Raw genomic sequence first — 17,101 nt, 5'->3', positions numbered from 1 at the left:
ACCCCAGAGTCGGTCACGGCTGGACCTAATGGTCAGGGGTCCCTTTACCTTAACACATGCTGTCACTGAATGAAAGGGAAGTCTAATTTACAGTGGTGCCCCGCAAGACGAATGCCTCGCAAGACGGAAAACTCGCTAGATGAAAGGGTTTTCCGTTTTTTGAGCTGCTTCGCAAGACGAATTTCCCTATGGGCTTGCTTCGCAAGACGAAAATGTCTTGCAAGTTTGTTTCCTTTTTCTTAACACCGTTAATACAGTTGCGACTTGACTTCGAGGAGCAACTCATAGAACGCAGTGTACATAGTAGCCTTTTTTTGAGGTTTTTAAAGACTTTGGTGATTTTTGAAGCTTTTCCAAAACTTCTTTTGCAGCCATTTGGTAAGTTAAACTTTTAAAACTTTTTTTGGGGGGGTTGGGTTTTGGGTTGGGGTGTTTGGAATTCAAGGACTTGGTGTTGGGGAGGGGTTTGCAAGAATCTGGAAGCTTGTGTGTTTTTCCCCCCTGCATTTTTATGATTTTCTGTGACCATTGGGCCACTCTGCTGTTTTTTTAAAAAAAATTCTGGATTTGAATTTCTGTGTGCTGGGTGGCCGGGGGAACAGTTGGGGAGGGGTTTGCAAGAATCTGGAAGTTTGTTTTTTTCCCCTGCATTTTTATGATTTTCTGTGACCATTGGGAAACTGCTGTTTTTTAAAAAAAATTCTGGGTTTGAATTTTGAAATGCTCTTTACAGTATGTGTGACTTTAAAGAGCACTTAATAAACTATTGTTGTACCAAATTTGGCTTTGTTTGGACTTTTTTTGACCATAGGAACGCATTAATTGATTTTCAATGCATTCCTATGGGAAACCGTGCTTCGCAAGACGAAAAATTCGCTAGACGAAAAAATTCACGGAACGAATTAATTTCGTCTTGCGAGGCACCACTGTATAATCTGTGGAACTTCTAACCATTTCACTTTTCGGCTTGCCTTTCTGTAGGAGGACTAAAACTTCATTTCCTTCAGTATGGTAGTAGTCTTTTTATATAACAAAAAAGACGGCATCTGTATGCTGACCCTTTCTATTGTACTTCGTAATATTTGTCTTAAGTACAGTAATATTGGGCTAGATCCAATGTGTGGCAATTCTAAGGTTACCAGATTTTTTTCCAGTGAATCCAGAGACACTTTTCAACTTCAATGGATTTTGTATGGGACTGATTTGTAAATCCGGGGACTGTCCCCGGGAAACGGGGACGTCTGGGTAACCTTAAATTAGACTCCTGTTTGCACAGCAGGACTTTCCATTCCTTCCTTCCTGCTCTTGCCTCCTCAAGAGATGTCTTGTTGCACAAGGAGGAGAAGTGTTGTTCTGCAACAGGACAGGCTTTGCCCATTGTAGTTCCAGGGTATAAGCTTTTTTTAAAAAAGTTTTTCTTTCTGGCTCTGTATTGCAAGTGGTCTTGTCATGAATATTTTGTAGAATGTTGACCCATAAGTTCATATAAAATAAGTCATATATGTACTAGGGTTTAACTCAAAATTTTTGTTTGTTTGTTTGTTTTTCTAAATAAATAAAGTATTTGCTGCTTGATTCTGTGCTTTCTTTCCCGTGAAACAGTATAAATGCCTCCCAGAGTGTTGTGTATGTAATAAAGGAATGATGGCTCAGAACAGTTTTGGCACAGGAGCATTTATAATAATTTTTTGTATATGGCACTGATTTTTTTTTACCTGCCTGACGTGCTGCTTTTATTTTTGCAGAATGTCCGTAAAGTCATTTGGGAGGATATTTTCCCGAAGCTAAGATTATGGGAATTTTTCCAAGTAGATGTTAACAAAGCAGTCCAGCAATTTAAAACTCTGTTGACTCAAGGTAAAAAAAACCTTATAACTATCAGCACGAACAAACCCCACCTGGGATCCAGGTAGCCGTGGTTGGCTTTCGCTAGGCCAGTAGAACTTTTAACTACCTTTCTTGTAGCATGTTGCAAATAAAGCTACTTTCAAAAGTCCATTCCATTCCCAAAAGTAGCTTGTCACGGGGCAATAGGGCATTTTGGGGGAACAGGATTCAGCTGGTGGGGCAGATTCGGAGCTTCTCCGTCCCTGGCAGGCCACTTTGAGAGGGTCTATGCCCTGGTATCTGATTACCTATTCTTCTTTTGCAGTGTGGCCAGAGTTCAAGTGTAGAAAGTAGCTCAAGCTAAATGGGATGTGTCTGTGTACATATGGTTATACGTGCTGAGAAATGGCCATAAGTTACATGGGAGACGGGGCGGGCTGGTGTGGAGGACTCCCTGGTCCTGAATGGGGTAACTGTGCCCCTGAAGGACCAGGTGTGCAGCCTGGGAGTCATTTTGGATTCTCAGCTGTCCATGGAGGCGCAGGCCAGTTCTGTGTCCAGGGCAGCTGTCTACCAGCTCCATCTGGTACGCCAGCTGAGACTCTACCTGTCTCTACGGATGGTCTCGCCAGAGTGGTGCATGCTCTGGTTATCTCCCGCTTGGACTACTGCAACACACTCTATGTGGGCCTACCTTTGAAGGTGACCCGGAAACTACAATTAATCCAGAATGCGGTAGCTAGACTGTGTGACTGGGAGTGTCCGCTGAGACCATATAATACTGGTCCTGAAAGACCTACATTGGCTCCCAGGACGTTTCCGAGCACAATTCAAAGTGTTGGTGCAAACCTTTAAAGCACTAAATGGCCTTGGCCCAGAATACCTGAAGGAGCATCTCCACCCCCATCGTTCAGCCGAGACACTGAGGTCCAGCTCCGAGGGCCTTCTGGCGATTCCCTCCCTGCGAGAAGTGAGGTTACAGGGAACCAGGCAGAGGGCCTTCTCAGTAGTGGTGCCTGCCCTGTGGAACGCCCTCCCATTAGATGTTAAGGAAATAAACAACTGTCTGACTTTTAGAAGACATCTGAAAGCAGCCCTGTTTACGGAAGTTTTTAATGTTTGATCTTGTGTTGTATTTTTAATATTCTGCTGGGAGCCACCCAGAGTGTCTGGGGAAGCCCAGCCAGATGGGCGGGGTATAGATAATAAATTATTATTATACTATTATTATGCTTTAGGAGCACTGAAAGTGAACTTTTTGTGTGGGGGGGAATTTTGATTATTTTAGAATGGAAGGAGTCTGTCCACTGTGCAACAAGATAGACTGCTGGGTAGCATTTGGATCTGTGAGTTCCTTGGCTTTCAGAATAATAAAGAATTGACCAGTCGTGTAGGCAATAAATGCTTTTAAACTCATTAAAAAATATTCTCTTTCTTAAATCTACAACAGGTGGTTCTAAAGTTAAAACTGACCCCAATCAACATCTTGCAATTGTTCAGGATCCTGAATTCAAGAGACTTGGCTGTACTGTAGATATGAACATTGCATTGAACACCTTCATACCTCATAGGTATGTCCTTGCTCAAAGTATTTTTAAACACTGAAACATCTTGCTGGCACATGCTTTTCCAAGAGGGGAGAGTCAGACCTGTCATTCAAGGGTCAGAAAATTGGGTCTGCTCCATTCACAGAAAAACAAGGAGCCTAATAAATGCGCTGCAAAAACTGCACAGCTAGTGGCATCTCGTTCAGTCCAGCTGGCTGTAGCATTTGCGTAAAACACGCCCACTCAATTTGGTATGAAACAGGTTGCTTAGCACCTGAATTTTCAGTTCTCACTTGGAAGGCTCATTGGCTGGTATGTCACATGTTGTATGGTTCTTATAGAGTGCTGTTCCCTTACATATATTTAATGCAAAAGATGTACAGAACAAACTATTCCAGATTCACCAAAGGTGAATGTTTGATATCAAAGATAGCTTGAATGAGGAAAAGCTTACAAATAGGCCTTGACTGCCTTGGACACAGATGATTCATTTTGCATCGACTCAATGTTGACATTGGAGTGTAAGGAGACATCAACTTCCTCATGGTTGTGCATGAATTAAACTCAGAACTCCGGACACGTTTATTTGAGTGGCATTTCAATGTTTTCATGCATTGTTGCTTTCAGCAATGGGCCTGCAGCAATAGAGGAATGCTGTAACTGGTTCCGCAAGAGAGTTGAAGAACTAAACGGTGAAATGTACAGGCAGACAAACTACCATCAAGAGCAGGTTGTACCAATAAGACATCTTTGAAGTTCATGCTTGCATTCATTTGTTCATTATTTGTAGCATCCACTGAACTGTTAAAGCTGTGCTGAAATGACTGCTTTTACTGGCTTCCAGGCAGCCAATTGCGTTGTGGCGACGGTGAACTATGAACGACTGGCTGGGCATGGTCCTAAATTAGGTCCCGTAACCCGAAAGTTTCCTTTAGTTACGAGGTATTATATCTTCTACACTCAAAATAAAATGTCTTTGGTGATGGATAAAAATGGTTGGTGTTTGGTAATATGTCAGAAAGTATAGATTGTAGAACAAGACTCTGGCTTTGAGTACGTGACATGTGTATTTTTGTTTAATAAGCCAAGATATACACACACCCTCACTCAAACATGCGCACAGCCCCTTCTCTCCTTTTGCAGCATGCATGTGTTAAACCTAGATGTCTCCAATTAATCAATATGCCGGTGTGGTGTAGTGGCTAAGAGCGGTAGACTCGTAATCTGGTGAACCAGGTTCGCATCTCCGCTCCTCCACATGCAGCTGCTGGGTGACTTTGGGCTAGTCACACTTCTCTGAAGTCTCTCAGCCCCACTCACCTCACAGAGTGTTTGTTGTGGGGGAGGAAGGGAAAGGAGAATGTTAGCCGCTTTGAGACTCCTGAAGGGGAGTGATAAAGCGGGATATCAAATCCAAACTCTTCTTCTCAGAATACCAGCTGCTGGGGAATGTGAATGGGAGAGTACTAGCATGCTCATGTCCTTGCAGGCTTTCCTGTAGGTATCTTGCTAGCCATGTTGAAGATACAATGTGGAACTAGAAGAGCCTTTGGTCTGATCCAGTACCTATGTTGTAAACATAGCTTCCTGTTGCATCCAACTCTGGTAGCCAGGTTCAAAACAAAGTAGGATCATAAGACACAGCTTTTGAAGTCGGTTTAAAATCCTGGCTCGTTCTGGACATGTTAGCCACTGTTTCTTGGTTTGGGTAAGAGGTGGAACTATGGTTCATTGGAGACTTCCTCATTGAAATGCAGCATGTGACAAATGGAGGAAAGAAAGGACTTACCTAGGTACTCTGAAAATTTCATTCACCTGTGTATACTGAAAATTTCAGTCAAATTCTGTGGACATCTAAGATGTGCCACTGAATGTTGGCAGTCATCTAAATTTGATTGTGTGGCTTCACTTGTGCATCTGTTTTTGGATGTTCATGAAGTTTCACTGAAATGGTGAGCGTTCATGTGTGTGGCTATAATATATATTGCACAGTGTTCATCAATTAGAGCAGTGAAATTTGGGTCTTTTTGCAGGGGTTGATGGATGCCAGATTTGGGGGGGGGGGGCAGTCGTCAGTCATTTGACCCAAAGCCTCTTAAACGTATTAAAGACTTGAAGGCCTTTGGAGGTGCGGTTAGAAATTTAAACACACAAATAGTTTAAGTCAAGAGACTGAATTAAAAACTTGTGTTTCACTGTTTGGAAAGATTCGTTTTTAAAAGAGTGTTTACAAGTTTTGAAAGCCAGGATTCATCCATCTACTTGCTTTATATATGTGAAATTGTAGATGTAATATAATCTTCAGTGAGATTGCTGATATTCATAAAGTAGTGGGTTACTATGTGTGGGATTTGGGCCTCACGGTTTGCTAGAAGAGACAAAAAGCTCAACTCGAGACAAAAGCACCCAGTATTAAGCTGGTTGTGGCAGAAAGGGTTTACAATATTGTAGGGACGTCCATTATTAAAAACACTTTTTTTCTTTCTGGTACGAGGCATTTCAATTGTCATTTTATACAATCTGATGCTCTAAAATGGATGGGGAACCTGTGGCCCTCCAGATGTGGCTGGGCTGCAGCTTCCATCAGGCCTAGCCAGCATAGGCAATAGGCAGGGATGATGTAGCCCTCAAACATCTGGAGGCCCATGGGTTCACTACCTCAGCTCTAAAAAGTACTTTCCGTACTTTACAGCTACTTTACATACCCATTTAAAGAGCTAACCCTGGAAGAAGAAGAACGCATGTTGCATCAACCTGACAAAGCAAGTTATTTTATGGCCCACAACGGTTGGGTGATGGGAGATGACCCTTTAAGAAATTTTGCTGAACCAGGTGGGTGATTCTGAAAGTTGTATATAACTTTTTAAAAATGCCTTTCGCTAGCGTAGGTGAACAGGGATGTTGTGCCCATTCTCAGTTAAACTGCAACTTCTTATTGCAGTACCTTGAGTAGTCTCCTAGACGCCTTTCAATAAGACATTGGCTTCCTAAGAACCGTCTGCATTTCGGGAATTTCTTTGCCCAAGGATCAATTCACCCCTGTCCCCATAGCATTGCAAGCTGTAGGTGAGGCTGCCATTGCAGAGACTTTGGGGTGATGAAGTACAATATGTTGGGAACCAGTGCAAGTATGTTTTACGATCATGTCAATAAGTGCATAGGAAAAGTAAGTCCCCTAAACTGTAATAAATAAACTAACACATGTTAGCTTTGGAATTTCTGATCACTTAAATAGAGTTGTTGCTAAGTATGATGGACTTAGATTTGAACTGATATTATTTTTGTACTGTTGTTGTTCTAAAACATTGTATGTGTATTTAGATTGTATGTGCGTGGGTGTAGCCAGGATTTTTGCTGCGGGGAAGGCTTGGGGGGATCTGATTTGTATTGATTTGTATTTATTTAGGGGAGCACCTGCCCCCTCCTTGGCTACGTCCATGTGTGTACATAATACATATATAAAAATAATTTTAACAGTTGTAAATATATTTATTGAAAATTGCTTCAGGGTGTCTCATGGAAAGAGGTTCATAAATGAAATAATAAACAAATAAATAAAACTTTCCATTCTGAGTTTTGATGTTGCACAGATTAGTTCCGCATGTTTTTCTAGTTTGGCGTAAGTTGAAATGGCCTTTGTTTCTATCGCTGGTAAGAATGCTGAGAATCATAACTACAACATCATGGGTTAAATTAGTATCTCTCCCCATTTTTACAGGTTCCCATGTTTACTTGAGAAGAGAACTCATTTGCTGGGGTGACAGTGTCAAGCTACGTTACGGGAACAAACCAGAAGACTGCCCTTATCTCTGGGCTCACATGAAAAAATACACCGAGTTGACTGCCAAATATTTCCATGGAGTGCGGCTTGACAACTGTCACTCGACGCCTCTTAACGTAGCTGAGGTATAGAAAAATTTAAGCGTCTCCTTTGCAACTGTGTACACAAACACACAAGAGAGAGGAAAAACTTTGGAACCGTTTTAAAACTTAGGTCTGTTCCAGCCGATGTTCATCACAAATGTTTCATCCTGTTTCATTTTTCTGACTCCACGACTGCATGTGCAGGGCTTTTTGAACATTCTTTCTAGATCCTGGGTTCTTTTGGTCAGGTTAGCAGTAGAAAAGCTGCTGTTTTTTCCTCAGCTGCACAGTCCTGGGCATCTGTAAAGGTAAAGGGACCCCTGACCATTAGGTCCAGTCGTGACCGACTCTGGGGTTGCGGCACTCATCTCGCTTTATTGGCTGAGGGAGCCGGCGTACAGCTTCTGGGTCATGTGGCCAGCATGACTAAGCCGCTTCTGGCAAACCAGAGCAGCGCACGGAAATGCTGTTTACCTTCCCGCCAGAGCGGTATCTATTTATCTACTTGCACTTTGACGTGCTTTTGAACTGCTAGGTTGGCAGGAGCAGGGACCGAGCAACGGGAGCTCACCCCGTTGCGGGGATTCGAACCGCCGACCTTCTGATCGGCAAGTCCTAGGCTCTGTGGTTTAACCCACAGCACCACCCGCGTCCCTTTGTGGGCATCTTACTCAGATGTAAACCCCCAGCGTGCTAAGTGAGGCTTGCAACCAGGCAAGAGTGCAAAAGATAGCAGCCTAACAGTGCAACCCTGTGCATGTCTACTCGGAAGTGAAGTCCAGTTGTGCTCAATGGGCCGTACTCCTGGGTAAATGTCTGTAGGACTGCAGCCAGAGTCGTGGGTTTTATGGTGCAGCAGTTGGGAGTTGTTAGACTTGCGCAGGTACAACCTGCTCAGCTGAAATCTCTGCTCAGCTATGAAGCTTGCTGGATGATTTTCAGTTAGGTCACATTGGAAGGATGGAGCTATTTCCCAGGATTTCTGTGAGGTGACATAACTTGAATAACTCTATTGCCCTGAGAGTGATGGGATAACATAAAAAATAAGCAAAGGTTGGAAGTAGTTAACCTTGTAAACCGATGAGTTCTTCAGTAAATCAACTTGGAAAACACAGAAAAATAGGAGTGAGAATAGGGCCTGCTTGTGTACACCATGTTGCAATGTATATTGTAGGTTTTTCTCACTCGTGTGCTGTTTCATTTTCTGTTCAAGGGTTAAGATGAAAACGTTGCTCAGAATTTATAAACAACTTTTTGAAGTCCAGTTACAAAGCTAGCCTTATAAGCGCCGCTGAAAGCAGTTAGACTTGATGTCTGTTGTGATTAATTTGGCTATTGCCAAAAATGGACCTACTCACAAAGAAATATGTGAGATAAATTAGAGAGAAACAAATTTTCAATATGTAGGCTGAGCACATATTTAAGTTTCTAATTTGACATATTTGAGCTTTATTCTTCCTTCTAGGAATGAATAATTCCCCCCCCCAAAAAAAAACACTTCAGAGTGATAATTTTGTGTATAATCTTTGCAAAAGTTTATCCTGTTACGGGATCCACAGTTGCATTTCTGCACACAGTTATTATGGAACGGATCCAGCCAAGCTGGAGGACATTTTAAAGTCACAAAACTATTTCAGTTGAAGAGTTAAAAATTGGCAGAATCATGCCCACTCCTTGCACTCCCCCCCCCCACATTCTCATCTCTTTAGCTTGTTTTAAGAACTGTGCTGTAACTGGGTAGCATTTGTGCCATATGCTATTGGAAAGCACATGTTGTAAGGAAGCTGATTTTTTTAATATAAAAAAATGCATTATGATCTGTAGGAGATGCTGGCAGCAGCCAGGTCAGTCAGACCTAATCTTTACGTGATAGCAGAACTCTTCACGGGAAGTGAGGTCATTGACAATGTCTTTGTCAACCGCCTTGGGATTACCAGTCTCATTAGAGGTACCAAAACCATGCTTGAAAGGTTTGTTGCAGGATTGCTGTGTTTTGTATACATACATGAAAGTCAAAAATCTCTTTACGTGGAACTAACTTTGTGTTCTTATTTGCATTTATTCTTGTGTCCTTTTGCCAATTCAATGCCTTTCCCTCTTCCTTCTTTGCCGGCCTGTCGTGTGGGTTTTTGCCCTCTTTCCCGAATCCTTGGTTTGTGCGAATTTTTCATGCATCTCTCATAACTCAATGTCTTTGGTTCTTTAATCTTGGGCTTTTCGTTTTTGTCTCTTTGCTGTGCGGCATTTTCCCTGTTGCCCAAATCCATGCCTAGCCTTGCATCCTTTCTTTTCTCCTGTTCTGCCTTTCCCCCCTGTCTGTCGCTTCCTTGGCTGTGCTTTTCGCAGTACATGATGGACACGGCTAGAAAATTGCGGCCCAACTTTTATGTAGTGGCTGAACTGTTCACGGGAAGCGAGGAGCTGGACAATATCTTTGTGAATAAGCTGGGCATTAGCTCTCTGATCAGAGGTAGGCTTGCTTCGAATTGCTCTTCCTTTCCTTAACCCTGAATTCAGGCATGATACTCTGCGAGTGAAGGACGTGCAAAACACCAACTCTGCATCCGTTTATTATAAGCACATGACATTGCATTCAACAATATGGCTTCTTTGCATGATAATTGTAGCATTGTGGTTGTTAGGAAAGGGTATCTTGTGTATGGAAATAGTTGTGCTGGCCACCTCTTCAAACATCGCCGTATGAACTGGTGCCTGGAGAACCCATTTCTCATCTTCAACCTGTGTAGACATAACATTGCTTGACAACAGCAAGCCCTGGTTGAGAAGAAGCCTGGCGAAGTTTACATAACCCATCGTTAAAAGATCTGAGGTTTTCCTTACAATCTAGTGGTATATCCGTTTTCTGAAATAAAATAAACGCAGGTATAAGAGTGAGTGAACCAGGAGATGGTGAGAAGGGAGTGTGCGATTCTGTGGTATATCACCATGATTAAGGGACTGTCTTACGTTGTGCTCAGTATATGTTTAAGGGTTCAGCATAAAACTTTATTTTTATTTGTTCCTTCTTAGTACACTGTGAGACTCTAGACCTGTTCAGATTGTGCTTTTCTCATCCAGATGCAAGGACAAGGAAGCCTTAGGTTAATGCACACTCCATCCACTTCCACCATCTATTCCATGCAAGAAAGAAAGAAATGCCCAGACTGTTCATATGGGGGATTTTCCTGTCCTGGTGCAACCCATTTTGCCTTCCAGTCCAGGGATAGGATTGTGGGGTCACTGAATAACACTCGAGTGGCTTGAGTGTTGGGTTCTACATGTTGTAAAGAGATTGGACAAGGAGGGCAGCTGTCTCCCACTCATCATACCATATTGAATCTAGCCTCTCTTAAAAGTGTTTTTGGAATATCGACAGTCCTAGCTGTAAGTAGCTGGAGTGATTATTAAAGCATTCTCTATAAGAGTCCCACAGTCTTACCAGGTGTTCAGTGGATGATTCTTCGTATCGATGCTCACGTAAGGGCTTTTTCTCGTTCTCTAGAGGCAATGAGTGCTTATAACAGTCATGAAGAGGGGAGATTAGTTTATCGCTTTGGAGGAGAGCCAGTTGGGTCTTTCGTTCAGCCGCGCCTGAGGCCCTTAATGCCTGCTATTGCTCATGCATTGTTCATGGACATAACACATGATAATGAATGTCCAATTCAGGTAAGAAACATAGCTGCCTTGATTGCTCAAGTACTGTTTTAATGGCTTATTAAAGCTATATAGACACTATAAATGACTTTATTACATTTGTTAATTCATGAGAGGTAATTAATACTACTTTAAGGTGTATGGGATTTAAGTGTTCTTAATGTTTTAGGCACAGGTGTGTGTGTGTGTGTGTGTGTGTGTTTACACACACACACACAGTGGTACCTTAGTTTTCTAACGTCTCCATTGACGAACATTTCGGTTTTCTAACACTGTAAACCCGGAGGTAAATGCTTCGGTTTTCAAACATGCCTCAGAAATTGAACATGCCACGTGGCTTCCGTATCAAGGCTTCCATACTGAATTTCCAGTTTCCGAAAGTTTCGGAACTTGAATGGTCTTCCAGAACGGATTACGGTCGAAAACCGAGGTACCATTTGTGTGTGTGTGTGTGTGTGTGTGTGTGTGTGTGTGTGTGTCATGCTATCGAAACCTCAAAAACATAAAAATTACAATTGTCGACAGTTAAAATGTTAAATGCAGTAGGAGAAGTTATTTGATACCTAATGTTGAACTTTGCAGTGCTTTCCTACATATTCAAAGTAAGTTGTATTGAATCCTCTGCACACAATCTCTACAAATTCTGCAGAGCCACAGTGTGCCACTTCTGGTGCCATGGGTTGCATTCAGTTTTATGGAAGTAAAAGTTGATCCATGTAGGTATGACTCCCTCTCCACCTCCCCCCTCACTGTAGCCCCATGCTGCCCCCCAAAGTCTCTTTTAAGGGAGGGGGGAGTCCTCAGGAAAGGTCTGGGACACAACATATGAGCTGCTGTGGGAGAGGGAGAATTGCTTTAATTCGGAGACACTGAGAGAATGGTGCCTTCCCACTTGCGTGCAAGGTGCCTTTGGAGTGAAAGTCAGATTTTTCTGTGTAAAAAAAACAAAACCCTAATCTTCTGGGCTTTACTTAATTCATACACACCCTTCTCGTTGTTAGCATCGGTCGGCATATGATGCCCTTCCCAGCTCGACTATCGTCTCCATGGCCTGCTGTGCCTCAGGCAGCACTAGAGGATATGATGAACTAGTACCACATCAGGTATGCATGTTAGCAGTAGGTTCCTCTTTCGTGTCATTGGAGTTATTCTGGCATGTTTTTCCATCCACTATACCTGAAGGAGCGTCTCCACCCCCATCGTTCAGCCCAGACACTGAGGTCCAGCTCCGAGGGCCTTCTGGCAGTTCCTTTACTGCAAGAAGTGAGGTTACAGGGAACGAGGCAGAGGGCCTTCTTGGTAGTGGCGCCTGCCCTGTGGAACGCCCTCCCATCAGATGTCAAGGAACTAAACAACTATCTGAGTTTTAGAAGACATCTGAAGGCAGCCCTTGTTTAGGGAGGTTTTTAATGTTCAATCTTTTATTATGTTTTTAATATCCTGTTGGAAGCTGCCCAGAGTGGCTGAGGAGACCCGGCCAGATGGGTGGGGTATAAGTAAGAAATTATTGTTTTTATTATTTATTAATTATTCAGAGTTTTGACTGGCCCTGTTCACTCAGATCGTATCTTGCTACTTCTTAAAATTTCTCCAGCTTCCTGTTTTAAATTCTTTACTAGCTTTGATATTTTAAATTCTCCACATTATAATTGCTGCTCATGTGTTCTTGTTCTTCTGAGTGTATTTGTTAGTTTTTGTAAACCACCTTGAAATATTTAATGGAAGGAGGTATAATAGATGTTTTAAATAAAGCGTGGCTACAGTATTTGGAACACAGTGCTGCAGAGCCTCTAAGAAGAAGTCAAAAGTTTCAATTCCTACTAAATGCACCATGCGTGTAACTTCTGTGAGCATAGGGAGAGAGAAACACTGCAAATGCTATTTTTGTAACACATTTATTCACAGATTTCTGTAGTCACTGAAGAGCGGTTTTATCCGAAGTGGAATCCAGCAGCGACACTTTCCACACCTGGTGAAGTAAATCTCAAAACCGGAATTATAGCAGGAAGGCTGGCTATCAACAGATTACACCAAGAGCTAGGAGCCAGAGATTTTAACCAGGTAAATGCTGGGCCAGATTCACAGGGCACCAAAATGAGGCATTTGTCTGGGGTGCTGAAGGGAACAAGAGAATGAGGCAGGGCTTAGGAGATTATTATTATTATTATTATTATTATTATTATTATTATTATTATTATTACCTTGGTTTAAGAACAACCCTGTTTATGAACTATTTGGTTTACGAACTCCGCGAAACCGGAAATAGTGTCCCAGTTTGTGAACTTTACCTCAGTCTAAGAACAGAATCCGAATGCTGGAAGGGCACCAGCGGCGGGAGGCTTCATTAGGAAAAGCGTGCATCAGTGTAAGAAGGGTTTCAGTTTAGGAACGGACTTCCGGAACGGATTAAGTTCGTAAACCAAGGTACCACTGTATTTATATATAACGTGTATGCATGTGCACACACACAAATCTTCAGCCCACTTCTGGTTCTTGGCCTGCTTGCACGAGACATCTGAGCAAGCGACTTTGGAGTACTCCCCCTTTATCTTATCTTTCAATGTGGGTGGTGTTGTGGTCTAAAACCCTGAACCTCTTGGGCTTGCCAATCAGAAAGTCGGCAGTTCAAATCCCCACGACGGAGTGAGCTCCCATTTCTCTGTCGCAGCTCCTGCCAACCTAGCCGTTCGAAAGCACACCAGTGCAAGTAGATAAATAGGTACTGCTCCGGCAGGAAGGTAAACGGCGTTTCCGTGTGCTCTGGTTTCCATCATGGTTTAGTCATGCTGGCCACATGACCTGGAAAGTTGTCTGTGGACAAACACCAGCTCCCTTGGCCTGAAAAGCGACATAAGCGCTGCAGCCCCACAATGGCCTTTGACTGGACTTAACCATCCGGGGTCCTTTTCCTTTTCCTTTTACTCCCCCTGTTTGTACTCCACTTTGTACTTTAGAGTACTCCCCGCTCCACCAACCCTTATCCAGGGCCTCCAAAAACCCTGAAGCCTGCCTTAACATGCCCTGGCCAAGAATTTTGACATGGTGATTATTAAATCTTAATTATAGTATAATCTGAATAATAAGAATCTCTATCCACTTTTCCCACCCAACCCCTAAAAAATGCCCTCCTCAGGTATATGTGGATCAAGTTGATGAGGATATTGTGGCTGTGACGAGGCATTGTCCTAACACGCACCAGTCTGTTGTCGCTGTTTCCCGAACAGCTTTCAGAGATCCCAAAACATCCTTCTACAGCCAAGAAGTTCCCCAGATGTGTATTCCAGGTAAGGCTACCCCTCTGCGCGGGTGGCACTGTCGTCTAAACCACTGAGCGTCTTGGGCTTGCCGATCAGAAGGTTGGTGGTTCAAATCCCCGCAACTGGGTGAGCTCCCATTGCTCTGTCCCGGCTCCTGCCAACCTAGCAATTCGAAAGCATGCCAGTGCAAGTAGATAAATAGGTACCACTGGTGTTTCACCCTTCTGTGCACCCTTTCGCTTTGTCTGGAGCAACTCAGAGGGGCAGGGCATAAGTAATAAATTAATACATCTATTATTATTGTCTTGTATGTTGGGTACCATCCCACTCCATGACTACACAATTCCAGGTATGCCCTCTCAGAGCTATGCACTATTGAACTGAATGGTCCTTATTCCCAGGTAAGTTGGTGTAGGATTTCAACAGAAGCCCAAAAGTGCTGACTTAGGGACAGGACTGAAGCATGAGCACCCCCAATGCTGATAGCTGGGCGACGTGATCTCAGTTATCATCATCCCTGACTGCTGGTCCTGCTTAGCTATGGATGATGGAAGTTGTAGACCAAAAACAGCTGGAGACCCAAGTTGGGGAAACCCTGAGCTAAATGCAGCCAGTGGTCTGACTCTGTATAAGGTTGTTTCCTATGTTCCTACTTATAAAAAAAAATAAAAATGCTAGCTGTGGTATTGAGAGTTGTCTGGGGTTTTTTTCCCCCTCTTCCACAGGCAAAATTGAAGAGGTGGTTCTCGAAGCGAGGACCATCGAAAGAAGTGCTCCCCCTTATAAAAAAGACGAGCACTCAATCAATGGATTGCCTGATTATACAGTTGAACTCCGGGAACACATCCAGGTAAAAGCTGTGTCCCTTCCTCTCGTTTGATTAGCCTAAAAATTTGACTCCTGAGATTAAAGTGATTTACTGAATTCATCTGAATTCCTTCTCTCGGCAGCTCAAGGAAAGTAAAATAATAAAGCAAGCTTCAATCGCTACGAAAGGCCCTAATGAATTCGTACAAGAGATAGAATTTGAAAAGCTGACACCGGGAAGTGTGATCATATTTAGGTAAAACGTCATTACTTTGGTTGGTGTGGAAAATGGCAGACAGAGTGATGATTAATAGAGCAATCTCAAGCCACTTGGTGCTGGGCTGCGGGTGGTTTGGGTTGAACAGAGATGTCCGTCCACGTAGCCCTACCAGCACAGAGCTCCCCTCTCTGCCTTCCAAAGTGGGGCAGCCAGCCTCCAAACTGCATATTCTAGCAGAGGGGAAGGGACTAAACTGGCTCCCCTGGGCATCATTTTAAGTACCATATTTTTCCGTGTATAAGACGGTGCTTTTTGCTTTTAAAAAAATTAGGCAAAAATTGTGTGTCGTCTTATACACGGATAGTGAATGCAGGGGGGGATGTGCGATTAATGGCAGCAGCAAGCAGGAGATTGGCAGTGGCGATTGGGCGGGTGATTGGTGGCTGTGGCTAAGCCTTCTGGCGATTGGCTGTGGCAACTGGGCAGGCGATTGGCGGCTGTGGCAAGTGGGTGGGTGGGCTGTTGGTGGCAACGAGCAGGCATACAGTTGGCGGCTGCGGCAAGGTGTGCGATCGGCAGTGGCTGTGGCAAGTGATAGGCAGTGTCGGGCAGGCAGGTGAGCGATTGGCAGAAGGGACCTCCCTCACCCACCAAAAATGCTAAACAACTTAATTTCTTAATTTGGGGTTTAAAAAAATAGGGGTCGTCTTACACATGGGGGCATCTTATACACGGAAAAAATGCGGTAATTGTGTCCAATTCAGCCCCAATCATTCTGCTAGCTCTGCATTAGCCTGCCTCCCCATCCACCTCCCTTGGCCAGCTTGCTCTGCAAGGCTGCAGATGGGATGGTGACCTTGAAACTTCATTAAGCCCCAGCAGGCAGCCAGGTTAGGATTTCACCCTTTGCCTCTTCTTCCCCCACCCCCCATTGACATTTTGTTTTGACCAATCTTTGCAGGGTAAGCCTTGACCCGAAAGCACAAGAGGCTGTTGGAGTCTTGCGTAACCACCTGATTCAGTTCAGCCCTCACTTTAAATCTGGAAGTCTTCCCGATGATTGTTCAGAGCCGATACTCAAGACGCCCTTCTCAACGTAAGTTCGCCATTCAGTTGAAACCTATGGGGAACAATGCAGAGGCGATGTAAGAGATTCACTTCCGCAGCTGCCTCCTCCAAAAGCAACCTGTAGCCAAATTAGCTCTGAAGATTTAATACCCCAATAGCCTCTTCGGTAGTGTGCAAGCTGTCTGTTTTTGTTGGGAGTGGTTTGCTACTTTCAAAACAGAGAAGCGACTTAAGATGCAATCCTAGGCATGCCTACTCAAAAGTAGGTCCCACTGAGATTTTTGCAGCCTTGCACTTAAGGCCATGTACCCTTTCATATATATATATATATATTGTTTTAAATTATTCTAAACCAGAAATAATTTTTAACAAAAGTTTTTTGTTTGGTTTTTTAACCCGGTCAGTGTATCTCTGTCTCTCTCACAGTATTGCATCGAAATTAACCTTGGCAGACCTAAATCATGTATTATATCGGTGTGATGCTGAGGAGCAAGAGGACGGTGGAGGGTGTTACAACATACCAGACTGGACACCCCTTAAATATGCAGGTCTTCAAGGTAAAAATTGGTTTGAGACAAATGTATTATTATGTACATTAATCAAATTTTAAGCACCTGTATGCCTTCTCTCCTAAAGTCAAATGCAGGCCAGCCGTGTACAGTGGTACCTCGGATTAAGTACTTACTGTATTTTTCGCTCTATAGGACACACTTTTCCCCCTCCAAAAATTAAGGGGAAATGTGTGTGCATTCTATGGAGCAAATGCAGGCTCCTTGGCTTCAGCGATAGCAACGGGAAGCCTCCGAAGCGCAGAGGGAGCGCTCCCTCCACGCTCCAGAGGCTTCGTGTTGCTTTCA

General features: G+C 43.5%; 1 protein-coding gene across 4 annotated transcripts in view; it reads left to right on the top strand.

Moving 5' to 3' along the window:
• AGL (amylo-alpha-1,6-glucosidase and 4-alpha-glucanotransferase) overlaps window positions 1–17,101 on the top strand; it is a 50,618-nt gene that overhangs the window by 12,788 nt on the left and 20,729 nt on the right. For 3 of the 4 annotated variants that reach the window (XM_081193938.1, XM_081193940.1, XM_081193939.1), the window contains exons 7-21: window positions 1,746–1,857; window positions 3,278–3,398; window positions 4,002–4,104; window positions 4,219–4,316; window positions 6,067–6,206; window positions 7,093–7,280; window positions 9,585–9,708; window positions 10,741–10,904; window positions 11,894–11,995; window positions 12,798–12,953; window positions 14,026–14,176; window positions 14,875–14,999; window positions 15,100–15,212; window positions 16,138–16,272; window positions 16,671–16,801. In XM_081193938.1, the coding sequence (XP_081050064.1) occupies window positions 1,746–1,857; window positions 3,278–3,398; window positions 4,002–4,104; window positions 4,219–4,316; window positions 6,067–6,206; window positions 7,093–7,280; window positions 9,585–9,708; window positions 10,741–10,904; window positions 11,894–11,995; window positions 12,798–12,953; window positions 14,026–14,176; window positions 14,875–14,999; window positions 15,100–15,212; window positions 16,138–16,272; window positions 16,671–16,801 (1,963 nt within the window). Of the gene's footprint in view, window positions 1–1,745; window positions 1,858–3,277; window positions 3,399–4,001; window positions 4,105–4,218; window positions 4,317–6,066; window positions 6,207–7,092; window positions 7,281–9,062; window positions 9,187–9,584; window positions 9,709–10,740; window positions 10,905–11,893; window positions 11,996–12,797; window positions 12,954–14,025; window positions 14,177–14,874; window positions 15,000–15,099; window positions 15,213–16,137; window positions 16,273–16,670; window positions 16,802–17,101 lie in introns of all 4 variants that reach the window. The other variant, XM_081193941.1, reaches the window with a different exon arrangement.

Source organism: Podarcis bocagei (genome assembly GCF_964188305.1).
Source record: "Podarcis bocagei genome assembly, chromosome: 5".
NCBI lineage: Eukaryota > Metazoa > Chordata > Lepidosauria > Squamata > Lacertidae > Podarcis > Podarcis bocagei.
The sequence above is the reverse complement of the archived record's forward strand: the minus strand, read 5'-3'. Positions and strand labels throughout refer to the sequence as shown.